The sequence below is a fragment of the Lacerta agilis genome, chromosome 5 (genome assembly GCF_009819535.1).
Source record: "Lacerta agilis isolate rLacAgi1 chromosome 5, rLacAgi1.pri, whole genome shotgun sequence".
NCBI lineage: Eukaryota > Metazoa > Chordata > Lepidosauria > Squamata > Lacertidae > Lacerta > Lacerta agilis.
In genome coordinates, this window is record NC_046316.1 from 42447568 (window position 1) to 42463407 (window position 15840).

The 15840-nt window shown below is 39.8% G+C and overlaps 2 protein-coding genes across 2 annotated transcripts in view; both read right to left on the bottom strand.

Annotated features, from left to right (window-relative positions):
- DMBT1 (deleted in malignant brain tumors 1) overlaps nucleotides 1–15840 on the bottom strand; it is a 145423-nt gene that overhangs the window by 37801 nt on the left and 91782 nt on the right. Inside the window, 1 exon segment of the mRNA XM_033148072.1 lies at nucleotides 8498–8827. Coding sequence (XP_033003963.1) covers nucleotides 8498–8827 — 330 coding nt within the window.
- Nucleotides 1469–7416, bottom strand: LOC117046929 (deleted in malignant brain tumors 1 protein-like). The gene is made up of 5 exons (XM_033149482.1): nucleotides 7392–7416; nucleotides 6143–6321; nucleotides 4833–5224; nucleotides 3328–3599; nucleotides 1469–1866 (listed from the first exon to the last, which is right to left on the bottom strand). Exons 2-5 carry the CDS (start codon nucleotides 6296–6298, stop codon nucleotides 1856–1858), a joined length of 831 nt encoding a protein of 276 aa, XP_033005373.1. The 5' UTR covers nucleotides 6299–6321; nucleotides 7392–7416; the 3' UTR covers nucleotides 1469–1855.

A 15840-nucleotide genomic window follows, 5' to 3' on the forward strand; every position in this document is an offset into this window, starting at 1 on the left:
AATGTGTTTTATTATTCTGCGGGGTGCAGCTGGGCCTTGTTGCGCAATTAGGTTGTTAGTATCAACATGTGCACTACAACGCATCCTATGAAGTGTAGCAGTGAACAATGTGTGCGTGCATGAAAATGTCATGTGCTTTAAATGTGCATTGGATGTGTTTTAATTTGGGTGCAGATCCACCTTGAAAGTACAGCAATGCAAAGGTGAACTATCAGAAAATTATGGGCCAGGTGACTTTTCTGTAGTAATGACACCTACCTCGAAGATCATGAATCCATGTTTTCTACTGGTATGGAATTAGCTGGAGGAAGTATGTTTTCTGTGTGGCTTGGAGCTGAGTAAGACAAACGTAGCACAAGGGAAGAGACTGGAGCAATGCATTGAGAACAGGCACCAGTTTAGTGGTGGTGGGAAGTGGCCCCGGCCCAAGACCATATAACACCAGTCCTGAAAGACCTACATTGGCTCCCAGTACGTTTCTGAGCACAATTCAAAGTGTTGGTACTGCCCTTTAAAGCCCTAAGTGGCCTCACTCCTGTATACCTGAAGGAGCATCTCCATCCCCATCATTCTACCCGAACACTGAGGTCCCACGCCGAGGGCCTTCTGGCAGTTCCCTTGCTGTGAGAAGCCAAGTTACAGGGAACCAGGCAGAGGGCCTTCTCGGTAATGGCGCCCACCCTGTAGAATGCCCTCCCACCAGATGTCAAGGAAATAAACAACTATCTGAATTTTAGAAGACATCTGAAGGCAGCACTGTTTAGGGAAGTTTGTAATGTTTGAAGTTTTATCGTGTTGTTAATATTCTGTTGGGAGCTGCTTTATAATTATAAAGTCTTCAGTTCAGTTTACTACATTTCTACACCAGTTTGCAAATTTTCAAGTCTTCAGTTCAGTTTACTACATTTCTACACCAGTTTGCAAATTTTTTAAACAACAAATTCACCAGCTCCTACTGTACACATTTGTGGATGAAATTTTGCCTGATATGGACATTTTCCCAAGGCAATTTCCCCTAGCACAATGCATTTTTTTGGATGTTATTTTCAATAATATATGCATTTGTATGCACACTTCACCCTAGTGCACACATTACTGGACTGAAGAACTGCATTGCAAAATGCAAATGTGGACCAAACTTCTCTGTTGTCCCTAGGCACTTCATGCCAATCATGTATAACCATACAAATAAACTTATGTTTGCTTGTGAGACAATGAAGAAAAATGCACACTAGCAACTTGCAGGGATTTTATTGAAAAGTAGTTGGAAGCAAAATAAATTTCATATAATTTGGCATAAATTTTCATTAAAGACTGACAAATCCTTCATGAAATATAGTCATTATTCACATCTGACATATAAAGTTTCCAGCTGTAATGTTTATGTGTAAAAAGGTTACTATCATAACTGGTATACATAGGGCCTGGGACTTTGATTTAAATGATATAACCAGAGAAAATAGGAGGGAATTAAAAGGAGAATGAGACCCTTTCCACAATGCCATTAAGTAAAAGCAGCTGGGTATAACAAATGTTCTTGATCAGTATGAATATTAAATCCCAATATTTGGACTTAACTGAGTTCTTGCTTGTGCTAAAATGTAAATGTGTCTATCTGTAGGTTTGTTGGATTACGAACCTCTTTCTTAAAAAAAACTGATTACTTTTAGAAATGCATGCTAGAAACAGAGCTTTTTGTGTGCTGAAAGTGCTTAATTTTTACGTTGGTGATGGATTGGAATCAGCTGATTTCAGTTTGCTGCTTATAAGAAAGCCAGATGGAGACAGTGGCTGCCAAAAGTATAGTAGTAACAGTAAGTAGGATGCCAGCTTTATCCGTTTCTAGACTTGCACTCTAAGCCAGTTCTGTAAATGAGAAACACAGTTTAGAACAACTTGTTAATCCACTTATTCATCAGATTTCTGACATGCCCTTCACCAAATGATCCCAATAAAACATAAAATATACAATTATCAACATATATGTCTATTATTTTTGTAAGAGATGTCCTTCAAACACCTAGTTTAAGGACAACTTTGCCCCTGCATGTTCGTCATGGGATGACAACAACTGCTTTGAAGGCAGAAGGTACCAGGTTCAATTTCTGCTTTCTCCTGGTAGGGCTGGGGAAGAGCTGTATCTAAAACCCTGAAATGTGACTGCCTGTCACTCTAAGGAACTCTGAGCTAGACTGACCAACTGACTGACTTTAAATATGACAACTTCCTATGACCTTAACATAAAATGATCTTGCTCAGGTGTGATTCACTTCTCTCAGAGGAAACTATGGAGTTCTCATTGTACCTATCACCTCAGACATAATTATTCTCAAAACAATACATTTCAACTATTAATCTGCAAGTCATCAGTTGATGAAGGTGCATGTAATTTACCTGAATGTTTAAGAGCTGTAATTTGCAAAATCCAGTTTACTTCAATTGAACTGAATTTAGACCCCATTAATTAAGGGACAATATAAAACAGGGAGACATATCCCCCCCCAATTGTATTTGCATCTGAGGTGATAGTTAAAATGAGATCTTGGACCACATACAAACATCTAGGATGCAGAAGATCAAAAAAGTTCAGAGTTGTAAAGACCAGTATGTTATAGCTTCTTCCAAAGGATTTAGAATTCCACTTCCAGCCCTCTTAAAGATCTAGGGCCTTCCCAGGTCACAACTTTCATGGACTCTACTCAACATGCTTCTCTGCTGTTGATGCCTGGCTGTATTGTGTCCTTGAACTGCAACAATACATAATGATTGCCTGGAAGTGCAAGGTATGGGGAGCCCAGCGCTGGGCCGGCACACAATAGCAAGAGTGCCAAATTGGCTCTGCTGCACTGCACAATGTGACAGCTCCAAGGTCTCCACACCTTGTCCCACCCCTTCTCCCCCCGGTAAGTGCCAGCAGCATGCTGGATTTGGAACCTGGAGAGCACCGATGCCCAACCTATGTTGTCACATGGGCCACCACTGTCTTTGCGTCTGTATAGAAACATCTGACTTTTGTGGTGCTGTAATGTAACCTACTGCATAAATATAAGAGTCAAATTCTTCTCTCTGTCCATTTTTGCATCTGACTCTCCAGCCACAGAACTCCAAGAAAGTTGCCCATTAGGGAACGTGACCTTAACAGGGGAAGCATGTAGAATAGGTTTTATTGTGTGGATGTTACTATGCTTTTGCCAAGCAAAATCGGAATAAATATTGGTTTAAATACAGTTTAGCAAAACAGTAAAAAATTGTATTATTTGGGCTACTTCAGAATATATTTTGAGAATCACCACTGTAACAAGAAAAGGAATCATAAGTAAAAGTTACCCTGCTTTTTGTCTTCCTTAGCTTCTTTTTGAAGCTTGATTGGTCCTACAACCACTTCCACCTTCTCCTGAAGTTCATCTGCATCCCTCTTCTTTCTAGTTAAACATCCTTGGTAGCATCGGGATGAGTAATCATATGCCGTACACACTACTAGTTTGCACCGCAAATAAACTTCATTGTGATAGTTAAGAAACTTAAAGGAGCTGAACATGAAACGAACTTGGTTTTTCCTTGGATTTCCCAGATATCTGAAGGTAGATTCTTGTGGACATCTGAAAATAAAAGAAACAGGTTTGTTTAGCTAATGACTTTAGAGGAATCCTTTACTTAGAATACTGATAGGAGTCATTTCTAGAGTTTTGAAGCATGTTCTTTCTGGAGATGAAGAACCATGTTGGGGAAGAATGGGAAGAAACTTCAATAAGTGGGAAATGGATTTCAGAGAGCAAAATGGAAGATAAATTTAGTGTATATGAAAGCAGTCACTCAAGATACCAGAACTCAGGACCATCCAATGAAGATGAATGTTGGGGGAAATCAAGACCACAGCATAGCTCATAGTTAAACTTTGGAAGTCACTCCCACAAGATGGTGATGATGACCACCAACTTGGATGTGGATTAAACAAATTCATAGAGATTTGGGCTATCAGTAACTATGAGCACTGATGGATGTCCTTTGACCTCCACTGTTGAAGGCAGTTAAGTTTCTGAATGAGAGTTGCAGGGAATCTCAAGTGGAGAGAGTACTGTGACAATCAGGCCCTGTGTGCAGTCTTCTCAAAGGCATCTGGTTGGCCACTGGAGAAAAAAGATACTAGACTAGATGGACCTTTGGTCTGATCCAGCAGGGCTTATCATATATTCTTATGTTCTAAATGGGTAGGAGCAACTCCACAACCTCAGTTGGAGAATGCAGTGGAAGTGGTAAGTGTCTGGAGGACTACAGTGGGGTTATGGCTGTCATTCAGAACAGATTTTTGAATGTTCTAAATGGATATAGTTTAATTTTATTTCACAGAATTAGGAAGTTAGTCTCAATCAAAAAAGACATCTGGCAGGGACATCAGAGACATCAACAAAAACAAAAACACTTTGCTCAGTCCCGCTCAAAGTATACTTTTGCCTTGCTTTTGTATGAGAAAATTTGGATGATGACACAACGTAGCAGCAAACACCCATCTTTATTATTCCATTCAGTAGCAAATATTTGTAGGTAGCAAGGTAGGTTCTTTCTAGATTTTCCTAAGAAGTATTATGTCAGAATTAAAATGTGTGCTAATGTTCAAGTTTGTGAGAATAGCAACTCCTCTTGTCCATACCAAAAATAAACATTTAAGTGCATTCCTATGCGTGCCTACTCAAAAATCCAATTGAGCTCCATTTGATTCACTCTACATAATGTGAATAAGAGTGCATGTTTAGCCTTAAATCTGCTAAACAAGCCAAACGGCAAGTGTTTCTTCTAAGTTTGTATCTGAACATTTTTATGTAAAACATACTCACCCACTCCTCCATAAGTCATAGGTCAGAGTTGTGAAGTCACCAGAGTCTGGAGATGCTTCACACGTATCTAGAAATAGTACTAAGTTTGGATCAGAACTGTGGAGAGTAGCTTGGAGGTAGAGCGCTTGATTGAGTGACACAAAATATGGAGAAGAGTGAACTTGATAGTTGAAATACCACGAATCAAAGAAGGCAAGTGTCACATTGTAGCTGCCATGTCCTAGTGCAGTAATGTCAGTGGAATTACGAGCAACAAACATTGTCTCTACAACAGCAGTCTTGTTCATTTCACACATGACGTGAAACTGAAAGTTACTATTTCTTGTAATGATATAACCAGAAGCTGATGTCTTGATTATGTTGGAATAGATTATAGTGCCATTATTTGCGTGCTAAAGGACAGGGGAAAACGATATATGTCAACAGTACACATAAATCAGTAAAAGCCATATTAAAGTATATAAAGTACTTAATCACTTTAAAAAGTCCTGACATTCCAGACATATAATTATGAATGTCACTTTGTATGTTCAGAATTTTTTTAAAAAGGTAGGAGAGATATAAGAAGCCTAAGATACTTTAAGTAGCTGAGAATAGAAGCACATAGAAACAGGCAAAAATATACAACATTTCTTATAAAAAAGGCAATTAATGTTGAGATGACACCTGACTTTCAACGTGCTGGATTTCTTTAACAGTTTTTAAATTATTTTTTCTTTTTTTAAAACTATGAGTTTAAAAGAGAAGAAATTGGAGGGGGGAATTGGGCTATATACACTTTTTAAAATGCAAAATATTCAAAGGGCCAGAATTAGCTGGCATACTAAATCTGGGAGACAGTTTCAGGAACATATGCTTCTTTCCTCCTCACATCACTTTTTCTTTCTGGAGCAAATTCCCCACTCCTGCTTTTTCTATGATTAAGAGAAATGTCAGAATTTACCAGCAATATTATCTGCTTTAAATGGTATGGTGAATTGCTGGCATTTTCTCTTTATCCTAGGCTCTGAAACTACCGGTAATCTTGAATTGTAGCCTCAAATCCCAGTTAAGACCAACATTAAGTAGTGATCACATGGCTCAAGGTCAATTCTGATATTTCTTCTAAACATAGTAAAAGAAAGATGAGGAATCCGGATCCATGCCAGGGTAGAGAAGAAGCAGTGTTGATTTCCTAAGGGTTCCCTTAATGTTAGTGTTTGCTGGACCAAAAGATAGAATACTTTCCTCATCTTTAAAACAGCAAGGTTACAAAGCTTACATAGATAACAGCAGCATGTAGATTTGGTTTTTAAAGCTCTTTTTCTTACCTGTCTTATTGTGCCACACCCACTGAATGGTATATTGAAGACCACGTAGTATTGTGTAATCTGAGGTGCGCAGAAATAGTCTGAAGAATTCAGGTGCAGACTCCATGCATTATAACCCAGCAACCGGAGATACGCTCTGCTGATGCGTACAACCATGTATTCTCCAGAACACGAAAGGGCTAAATGATGACACATAGAAACAGCATTGAATAGTGTAAAACGCAAACACACTTTTGTTAAATGTAGTTGCTCAATCTTGCTCTTCCCACAAGTGTCCTGCATGGAGTTCCAGTTCAATCCAACCCCCAAACCCCAATATGCCATGCTGCAGCTGCATCCAAAGCCCCTGCTGACTTAATCTCCCTTTGAAATTGCTCTCAGGAGTGTTTAATTGCATCAGAGAAGGGATAGAACTGAGCAAACTTTCCTCTGCCAGTTGTTTCCCCTCCTTTAGATGCTTTTTTCATCTACTTGGTTCCACAGCTACTGTTGAAAGGTATCCCTGAATCTCCAGCTCTGTAAGGGAGCAGAAAATTTCAGAAGAAAAGCAATTGGGCAGTGAAGGCTGAAGTGTTTCCTTCCCTTCCATCCCTTCCTCTTTGCACATCACCTCCTCCTGAGGCACTTTGCAAAGAAGAAGGGTTGCCTGTGACTTCCTTCCCTGTGTCCACACTGTACCTATAACAGAAGATACTGTATATCTTAAACACAATTACATCTCTGCAATCGTCAGACATTGTATTCAGACTAGTTAGGTAGATTGCATTTGACTCAGTGCTTGGAATGAGCTAGTTCACAAAATTCACAGAATTCAAAAATCTTTGAACTACACCTAAAAGCAGTTCCTATAATTGCAGGCTGAACTGAATGTGATTAAGTTCATTTTGGGGGGTAGAACATTCAGCGATTTTTAGTTCATCTTTAGGTTCGTTCTTTTATTTGTCTTTTAATTCTATATATTTTTTAGCCTCTAAACATAAGGATAATAATTTAGTCTTCTTAAGTAGATACTTCTTAAGTACAGGAGCAAGTTATAACATTCTGAATGCTGAAAACAAAGTGGAAAGGATATTTGTGATGTATTGAACTGAACTGTGAACTGAACATGAACTAAACAACTAAAAGAGGTAAACTTGAAATGAACTAGTTCCTTTTTAAAACAAATTTCAAGGCTTTGATTTGATTCCAAGGTTCTTACTCATTCTTCCCAATTTTCACAAGTCTATCTTATGGAGAACTTTGAACTTACTTCTGGATTTAACTGCCGTGAGACTTGTAGGCAGAGCTGCAAAAATAAAAGCATGAATAAAGTGAGATCTATAGGCATTTAAATTCTGCAAAATCTAAAAGTGTAGGCATGAGGTTGACTTCTGTGCCATCACCTTTGCCCCACCAATTCTAAGCAGCGCAATATTTTCATGATACATGGTCAGTTTAACATTAGGCTTTGTTTATGAACAAAGACAAAAATGGAAGCCACAATTAGGAAGGATCAGCGTCCAAAAAAATTGCCCTCAAATGCTGAGAGAATCAGACAAATAAGAAATAAAATGTACCTGTTGTAAGAGGTCCACTGGAAGCTGTGGATAAACAAATAATAAAATATTCAGCCAGCATAAATATTAAGAAAAAGACCCTTGATGTACATAAAATAGTGACATCTGCTGGTTGATATTCTGCATCTATTTTGTTACAATCTAGCAGAACAGATTCCTAGAATTCAGTTACAGGTGGGTAGCCGTGTTGGTCTGCCATAGTCAAAACAAAATCGAAAATTCTTTCTAGTAGCACCTTAGAGACCAACTGAGTTTGTTCCTGGTATGAGCTTTCGTGTGCATGCACACTTCTTCAGATACTTATCTGAAGAAGTGTGCATGCACACGAAAGCTCATACCAGGAACAAACTCAGTTGGTCTCTAAGGTGCTACTAGAAAGAATTTTAGATTCCTAGAAGAATCACATGCAATGCTGGTTCTCTGGAAGAATAAAGGCACTGCAATTAATCCTGCCTATTTCCATCCACATATCAACATAGGATCTTTCCTTGACCAGAGCAACTGACACTCATGCCTTGCTTTCCTGTTGAAACAGACGGGATATCACCTCAAAAAGTTATTTGCCTCTTTCTACACAATGCACCTCCATCTTGGGAGGAGTGGAGAATATTTCACAGATGCCCCTTTAAGGCTTTTAAATAAATATATATATGTGTGTAATAATGCCAATAGGAAGCAGAAGTGTGGCCACGGAATTTACCAAATAGACTTTATACCATTTCACCATTACCATATACCATTTATTAATCTTCCTGCAATGAGATCTCCACTGTTAGAAATATATTAGAAGACTAAATACAAAGGATCAGAAAGTTACCTGAGCATATGACACCAGCATCTTCATTATGACCACAATTGTGACTTTGCCATCCCTGATGGGAGCACAGCTCCAGAGAAGGTTCATTCCCTCTGCAGTTGACATCATCCAGGAGAATCTGTCCAGAGCCTTGGCCAAAACGGGCATTTCCTGGTGCTGACAAAGCCAATCCACATCCAAGCTTTCTGCAGACAACCTGCGCATCATTTAAGTCCCAGCCATCATCACAGACTGTCCCCCAGCTTCCTCTGTAGTTGAGTTCCACACGTCCTTCACACATGTTGTTTCCACCTGCCAGTCTCATGGGGGAATCTTGGAACAATGCAAAACCATCCTTAGAGAAGCAATTCTTGTAAACCCAGGTCCTCACCATCCCTAACCTAAGAATCAGACTCTACTGGCATCAGGATTTCAACATGCTGTCTTTAGATCTGTGGTTCCCAAGGTGGTGCACATGGCCCACAGGGGGGCAATTTGATTTTTAAGGGGAGCAATTTGAGAAGAAGAGGAAGAAGAAAAGAGTTTGGATTTGATTTGGGTTTTTTACTACACTGGTTTTGACCAAGTTAATGGCCTTTTAGGCTTTCTCCATGTGAATAGGAGTTCATTTTTTGAATAATAAGAATCATATGTCACAGGGGCTGGGTGCTTCAGGATTTCATAGGAGGGGCATGGCCAGAAAAAGGCTGGGAATCACTGCTTTAGACAGTTCATCAAAAGAGTAGTAGCTATAGAGGTCTATGAAATTAATAACCATTGAAACTTAACAGATCTCTGCAGTTCTATATTGCCTGTAAATAATAAATCTGTTGTATGTTAGGGATTTTTTTTTTGCAATCATGCAAAATAAACTCCCCCCCCCATGAATGCTACATTATTTCTTTAAAAACAAAAGGGCTCTCTGCCTATAACTGCCATGCATAATTTGCATGACCTTGAATAGAATTGTGAACTGCACTGCACTTAAGTTTGTTACTTTTAAAAAGGAACATTTAAGCCTTCAGTTTGACTCCAGGGTTCTTGCTCATTCTCCCCAATTTTCACAGGCCTATCTTATGGTGAACACAGAACTTACCTCTGGGTGAAACTGCTGGTTCACTTGTAGGAACTTCTTCTGCAGAAACAAACACAGGACAAAAGTGAGATCTTTTGGCATTTAAATTCTGCACCATCTAAAAGTGTAGGCATGAGGTTGACTTCTGTACCATCACTTTGGCCAAACCAATTATGAGCAGGTTAATATTACCATCATACATGGTCCAATGAGCCTGTTTAGCACTGGGCTTTGTTCATGTCCAAAGATAAAAATGGAAGCCATGAGCTGGAACTGTCTACATCTTCAAAAACGTTTCCTTAAATGTTGAAGGATTTTGGCAAAGAAGAAATAAAATGTACCTGTTGTATTAGGTCTTGTGGAAGCTGTGGATGAAAAAATAATAAAAACATTCAGGCAACATAAATATTAAGAAAAAGACCCTTGATGTAATAAAATAATGACACCTGCTGGTTGATATTCTGCATCTATTTTGTTACAATCCAACAGAACAGATTCCCAGAAGAATCACACGCAGTGCTGGTTCTCTGTAAGAATAAAAGCACTGCAATTAATCCTGCCTATTTCCACCCACAGGGATGCGGGTGGCGCAGTGGGTTAAACCACGGGGCCTAGGGTTTGCTGATCAGAAGGTCAGTGGTTTGAATCCCTGTGACGGGGCGAGCTTCTGTTGCTCGGTCCCTGCTCCTGCCAACCTAGCAGTTCGAAAGCACAAAGTGCAAGTAGATAAATAGGTACCACTCCGGCGGGAAGGTAAACGGCATTTCTGTGCACTGCTCTGGTTCTCCAGAAGCGGCTTAGTCATGCTGGCCACCAGGGACGGCGCGTCCATTTAGGCGGTCTAGGTGGCCGCCTAGGGCGCTGAAATGGAGGGGGTGCCACGCCACGTTGCTGGCCTGCCTGCACCCGCACCTCCCGCTAAAGCAGGCTTTGGCGGGGGGCGGGGGGCTGGACGAGCAAGCAATGGCTTCTCCGCTATAGCGGAGAAACCGCTGCTTGCCTCTCCACCCCCTACCTCCCGCCAAAGCAGGCTTTGGCGGGGGGCGGGGGGCACCAGAAGATTGGTGTCGCCTAGGGCGCCAGAAGCCCTAGCACTGGTCCTGCTGGCCACATGACCCAGAAGCTGTACGCCAGCTCCCTCAGCCAGTAAAGCAAGATGAGTGCCACAACCCCAGAGTCATCTGCGACTGGACCTAACGGTCAGGGGTCCCTTTACCTTTATTTCCATATATATATAATGCCAATAGGAAGCAGAAGTGTGGCCCCAGAATTTACCAAATAGATTTTATACCATTTCACCATTTATTCATCTTCCTGCAATGAGATCTCCACACGTCCTTCACACATGTTGTTCCCACCAGCCAGTCTCATGGGGGGATCTTGGAACAATGCAAAACCATCCTTAGGGAAGCAATTCTTGTAAACCCATGTCCTCACCATCCCCAGCTTAAGTGACAGACCCTGCTGGCATCAGAATTTCAACATGTTGACTTTGCGCAGCTCATCAAGAGAGTAGTTGCCGTGGAGGCCTTTTGCATTAATAACTAATGAAACTTAATATATCTCCCAAGTTCTATATTGCCTTGAAAAAACAAATGTGTTGTATGTTAGGGGATTTCTTGCAATTGTGTGAAATATACTCCCCTCCAAAATAGAAATGCTAATTTTACATTATTCCTGTCAAAACAAAAAGTTATCTGCTTGAACTTGCCAAGCATACTTTCCATGACCTTGAATTGAGCTCTGAACTGCACTGGACTGAATATGTGTGTTTTGTAAAAGAAGCAATGCAAACCAGAATGAGTTAATTTTGGATCATGTTGAACTTAAACTTAAGCTGGTTCATTTCTTAAAGAAACTTTCAAGCCTTTGATTTGACTACAAGGTTCTTGCTCATTCTCCCCAGTTTTCATAGGCCTATCTTATGGCAAACACTGAACTTACCTCTGGGTGAAACTGCTGATTCACTTGTAGGAAATTCTGCAGAATCAAACACAGGACAAAAGTGAGATCTATTGCCATTAAATAAGTAGCAGATTTTCCTTACCGATAGTTTGTGGGAATACTGTGGTTAATACTTTAAAAAGATAGGAATATAGGAAAAACAAGAACTGAGAGCAACATTACTGAAAATCCCAGTTTTTGTAGCAGTGAATTTTGTTTTAATACTAAATCATCTAATACATAGTATGTATTATGTAGCAGATTTTTAAATAAGTAGCAGATTTTCCTTACCGGTAGTCTGCGGGGATTCTGTGGTTAATTCTTTGAAAAGAAACAAACAACAAGGATTCAGAGCAGCATCACAATTAAACCCATTTGGGGGGAGGGTAGCACTGGCAGTGAATTTTGCTTTAATACCAAATGATCTCACAAGTATATAGCATTTACTTGTAAATGAATGGTGAATTGTTGAAAATGGAGGGGGGGAATAAACAAAGTGAATATAAAAACAATAAGTTATTCAACTGTATCTATAGTCCCTGGGGTGGTGTCCCTGGGGCCATAGGAAGCAATGGATCTTCCTCTCCAAGGGGGGAAAGAGCTGTCCAGCCTTGAAGAGGACAATCAGGTCCCTCCTCCTCACTGCCAAGTATCTTGTCCTATCAATATGTAGCAAAGGGTTTCAGAGGAAGATGCAAAACGTTCTCATTCATACCACATTTACCCATGTTAGGGAGGATCCAACCCCTTTCCATCCTGAAGGATTCAATGCATTTCCAGTCACTAACATGTCCCCAAACTGGGGAGGTAACTATATCAGTTCCAATTTCCTCATCAAAATGTCATTCCATATTCCATATTCCCCACCACCACCAATTTAATATACTTTTCCTATTTCTAACATTTAAACACTCCAAGATCCAGTCAACCCAGATTAAATGAGAAGATAACTTGTACTGGCTGCATTTTTTCTTTTTTCTTTTAGTGAAACAGAATTGCTTTATTTCTTCTGAATGTGAGTGCCTTCATAAACATTCCAACTACAATTACAAGAGTGAATAAACTTCTTGGTCTGAATTGCTACTATTATGCTGGTGTATGACTATGCCATGCAGATGCTGTGCAAAACTCAAATGCATGAGCAGTACCAAGTCCACAGTAAACAGCCTTGTGAAAAGACCAGGTATGCTACTAAATGTCACTTTCTGCAGCAGCTCCCCAGTTCTTCAGATGTAATCTCTCCCAGCACCACCTGGAGATGCTGTGCTTGGGACCATTGCATGTCAACCTTTCCTTTTTTTGCAGGAAATTCCCTTATTATAGCATTGGGAAACAGCAGGGGAACAGCAGGGACGGTTGACAGCTATGATGCAAACATGTGTTGTGCCACTCATACATGGCCTTCCCACAGTGAACACAGCACTCTGAAGACAAGCAGAGGTCAAAGCAGGCACCCCCCTCAACTGACTTCATGTTACAAGGTGGCTGTAATGCACAAACCCCTATGGAGGGATCTGCCTGCAATTTGGCAGGCTTACAACATTCTTGAGGGGCTCATTAGCCTACAAACACCAAGAAGGGGGAAAAAAGGATAGCCAATGTGGGGAAAACAGAAACTCTGATTTAACAGATATGATTTGGGCCAAAATATCAAATCTTGTGGGAAAGACACAAAATGGGTCTAAAACAGACTGACTTGATAATAGTGATACAGATGCATATATAAGGTAAATCTTATGGGCAGTACACACCTATATTTTATTTTATTTTATTTTATTTATATAAATAGCTCATTTCCCAACCCACACTGGCCCATGAGAGTTGAGTGAATGATCTAACTCTTCCGAAAATTTGTTCCATGAGGAGGACTTTGGCTGCATTAGGCCCCTATATTTTAATCCCAAAACTAAATCTCCGATGCCAAAAGTGTTGAGATTCTAGTCCAACAAAAAGCAAAGATCTTTGGCTGTAGGGAAAAGAAATGTGTGAGTTCCAAGATTACCTGCTGTATTGTAATAGGCAAAAAAGCCAGAGCCTGCACGATAGGACTCTCTGTGGAGCAGAACTGTCATAGTGCCCGTATAAGAAGTGAATACCCAACTCCAGCCACTGCATATATTCCCAAGTAGTGCTGATTGATAAACCTTTCCATCGTAGACATGAACATATTCATGAGTACAGTCCAAACTGTGAAGATAAAAGAGCACAAAACCATCTTATTTTCAGCTCCTGGGTCCCGTCCCATCCCAAAGTTTGCAGTATCAAATAAAGTGAGTACTTACGACAAATAATCAAGAGTTAGCACTATAGGGCTAAAATCATAGGAATGGATTGTCCAGAGACACTCTATGATGCTTCCATCACCAATGTAATATGGGCCATAAAATGACTGAGATGGATTTGAGAAAGTATTGCCACATCCATGGATTCCTAGTAAACATACAATTAAACACTGATTATCTCAGTTCCCTCCCCTCCCCCCACAAAGAAATGCAATCCTGGTAACAATTCTCTATCTTCACCTTGACCCTGGTGCTTATAAGGACTGAGTTCTTGTGGTCCTTCTTTTTCCTTCAACCACCAGAAATATCAGGTTTGCTTGGCTTGCGAAACAGTCATTTCAGCCAAATGATCCATGCACCACAAGCAATGAGTTGCCATCAGTAGAGGAATAAGGACTAGACCCATAAGCCCAGTGAATCCAGTTTACCCAATCTCCAGCAAAGGGTCCTCTATAACACAGGATATATTTCATGGGCCCACCCAATTCAACATGTTTGTTTGTTTTTAATGCTATTTTATCAGGCTAGAAATATAGCATTTCTTAAAAAGTGATGTTTTCTTGATCAGAGAACAAGGGAAAGAAAGAACAGTGTTTTTATTCTAGACCAGGTGGTTATGCTTCCCAATAAAACATGCCCATTGCTTCCAGTTCCACACATGTGAATTTCCATGCAACTTTTCAAAGTCGTTTTCATTTTTAATTTTTTGCGTCAAAAAATAAATAAATCAGCAACCTTAAAAACATTTCTCACTGAAGCTTAGACACTCCACCATGTAGCAGACAGTCTTGCTTGCAAAAAAAAGGTCACACTTGGCATGTGAAAAAGTAGAAGGCAGGCACTCACCAGAAGTTTGTGCAGGTGTTGTTGGTCCTGAAGAAAGATGAACAATGATCAGCACATTTAAAGATTTATTTATTTGTGTTTGTTTGTTTGTTTGTTTGTTTTGGCAGGCTTAAAACACTCCTGAAGGGTTCCTTTCCCCACAAATAGGCCTTTAGTATTAATAACTAATAAAACTTAACATATCACCCCATTTCTATATTGCCATGAAAAGACAAATGCTTTGTATGTTAGGGGATTGTATGTTAGGGGATCTCTTGCAATTGTGCAAAATATAATCCCCTCCAAAAAAAGAAACACTAATGTTACATTATTCCTGTCAAAACAAAAAGGTTCTCTGCTTGAACTTGCCAAGCATACTTTCCATGACCTTCAATTCAACTCTGAACTGCACTGGACCAAACATGTATGTTTTGTAAAGGAAGCAATGTGAACCGGAACAAGTTGCTTTTGGATCATGCTGAACTTAAACTTAAGTTGGTTCCATTCTTAAAGAAACTTTCAAAACTTTGATTTAACTCCAAGGTTCTTCTGCAGAAACAAACACATGACAAAAGTAAAATCTTTTGGCATCAAATAAGTAGCAGATTTTCCTTACCAGTAGTTTGCGGGGATTCTGTGGTTAATACTTTAAAAAGATAAGAATATAGGAAAAACAAAAATTGAGATCAACATTACTGACAATCCCAGCTTTTGTAGCAGTGAATTTTGTTTTAATACTAAATCATCTAATACATAGTATGTATTATGTAGCAGATTTTTAAATAAGTAGCAGATTTTCCTTACCGGTAGTTTGCGGGGATTCTGTGGTTAATTCTTTGAAAAGAAACAAACAAAAAGGATTCAGAGCAGCATTACAATTAAACCCATTTTGGGGGAGGGTAGCACTGGAAGTGAATTTTGCTTTAATACCAAATGATCTCACAAGTATATAGCATTTAAATGAATGGTGAATTGTTGAAAATGAGGGGGGGGTAAACAAAGTGAATATAAAAACAATATGTCATTCAACCGTATCTATAGTCCCTGGGATGGTGTCTCTGGGGCCATAGGAAGCAATGGATCTTCCTCTCCAAGGGAGGAAAGAGCTGTCCAGCCTTGAAGAGGACAATCAGATCCCTCCTCCTCACTGCCAAGCATCTTGTCCTATCAATATGTAGCAAAGGGTTTCAGAGGAAGATGCAAAAAGTTCTCATTCATAC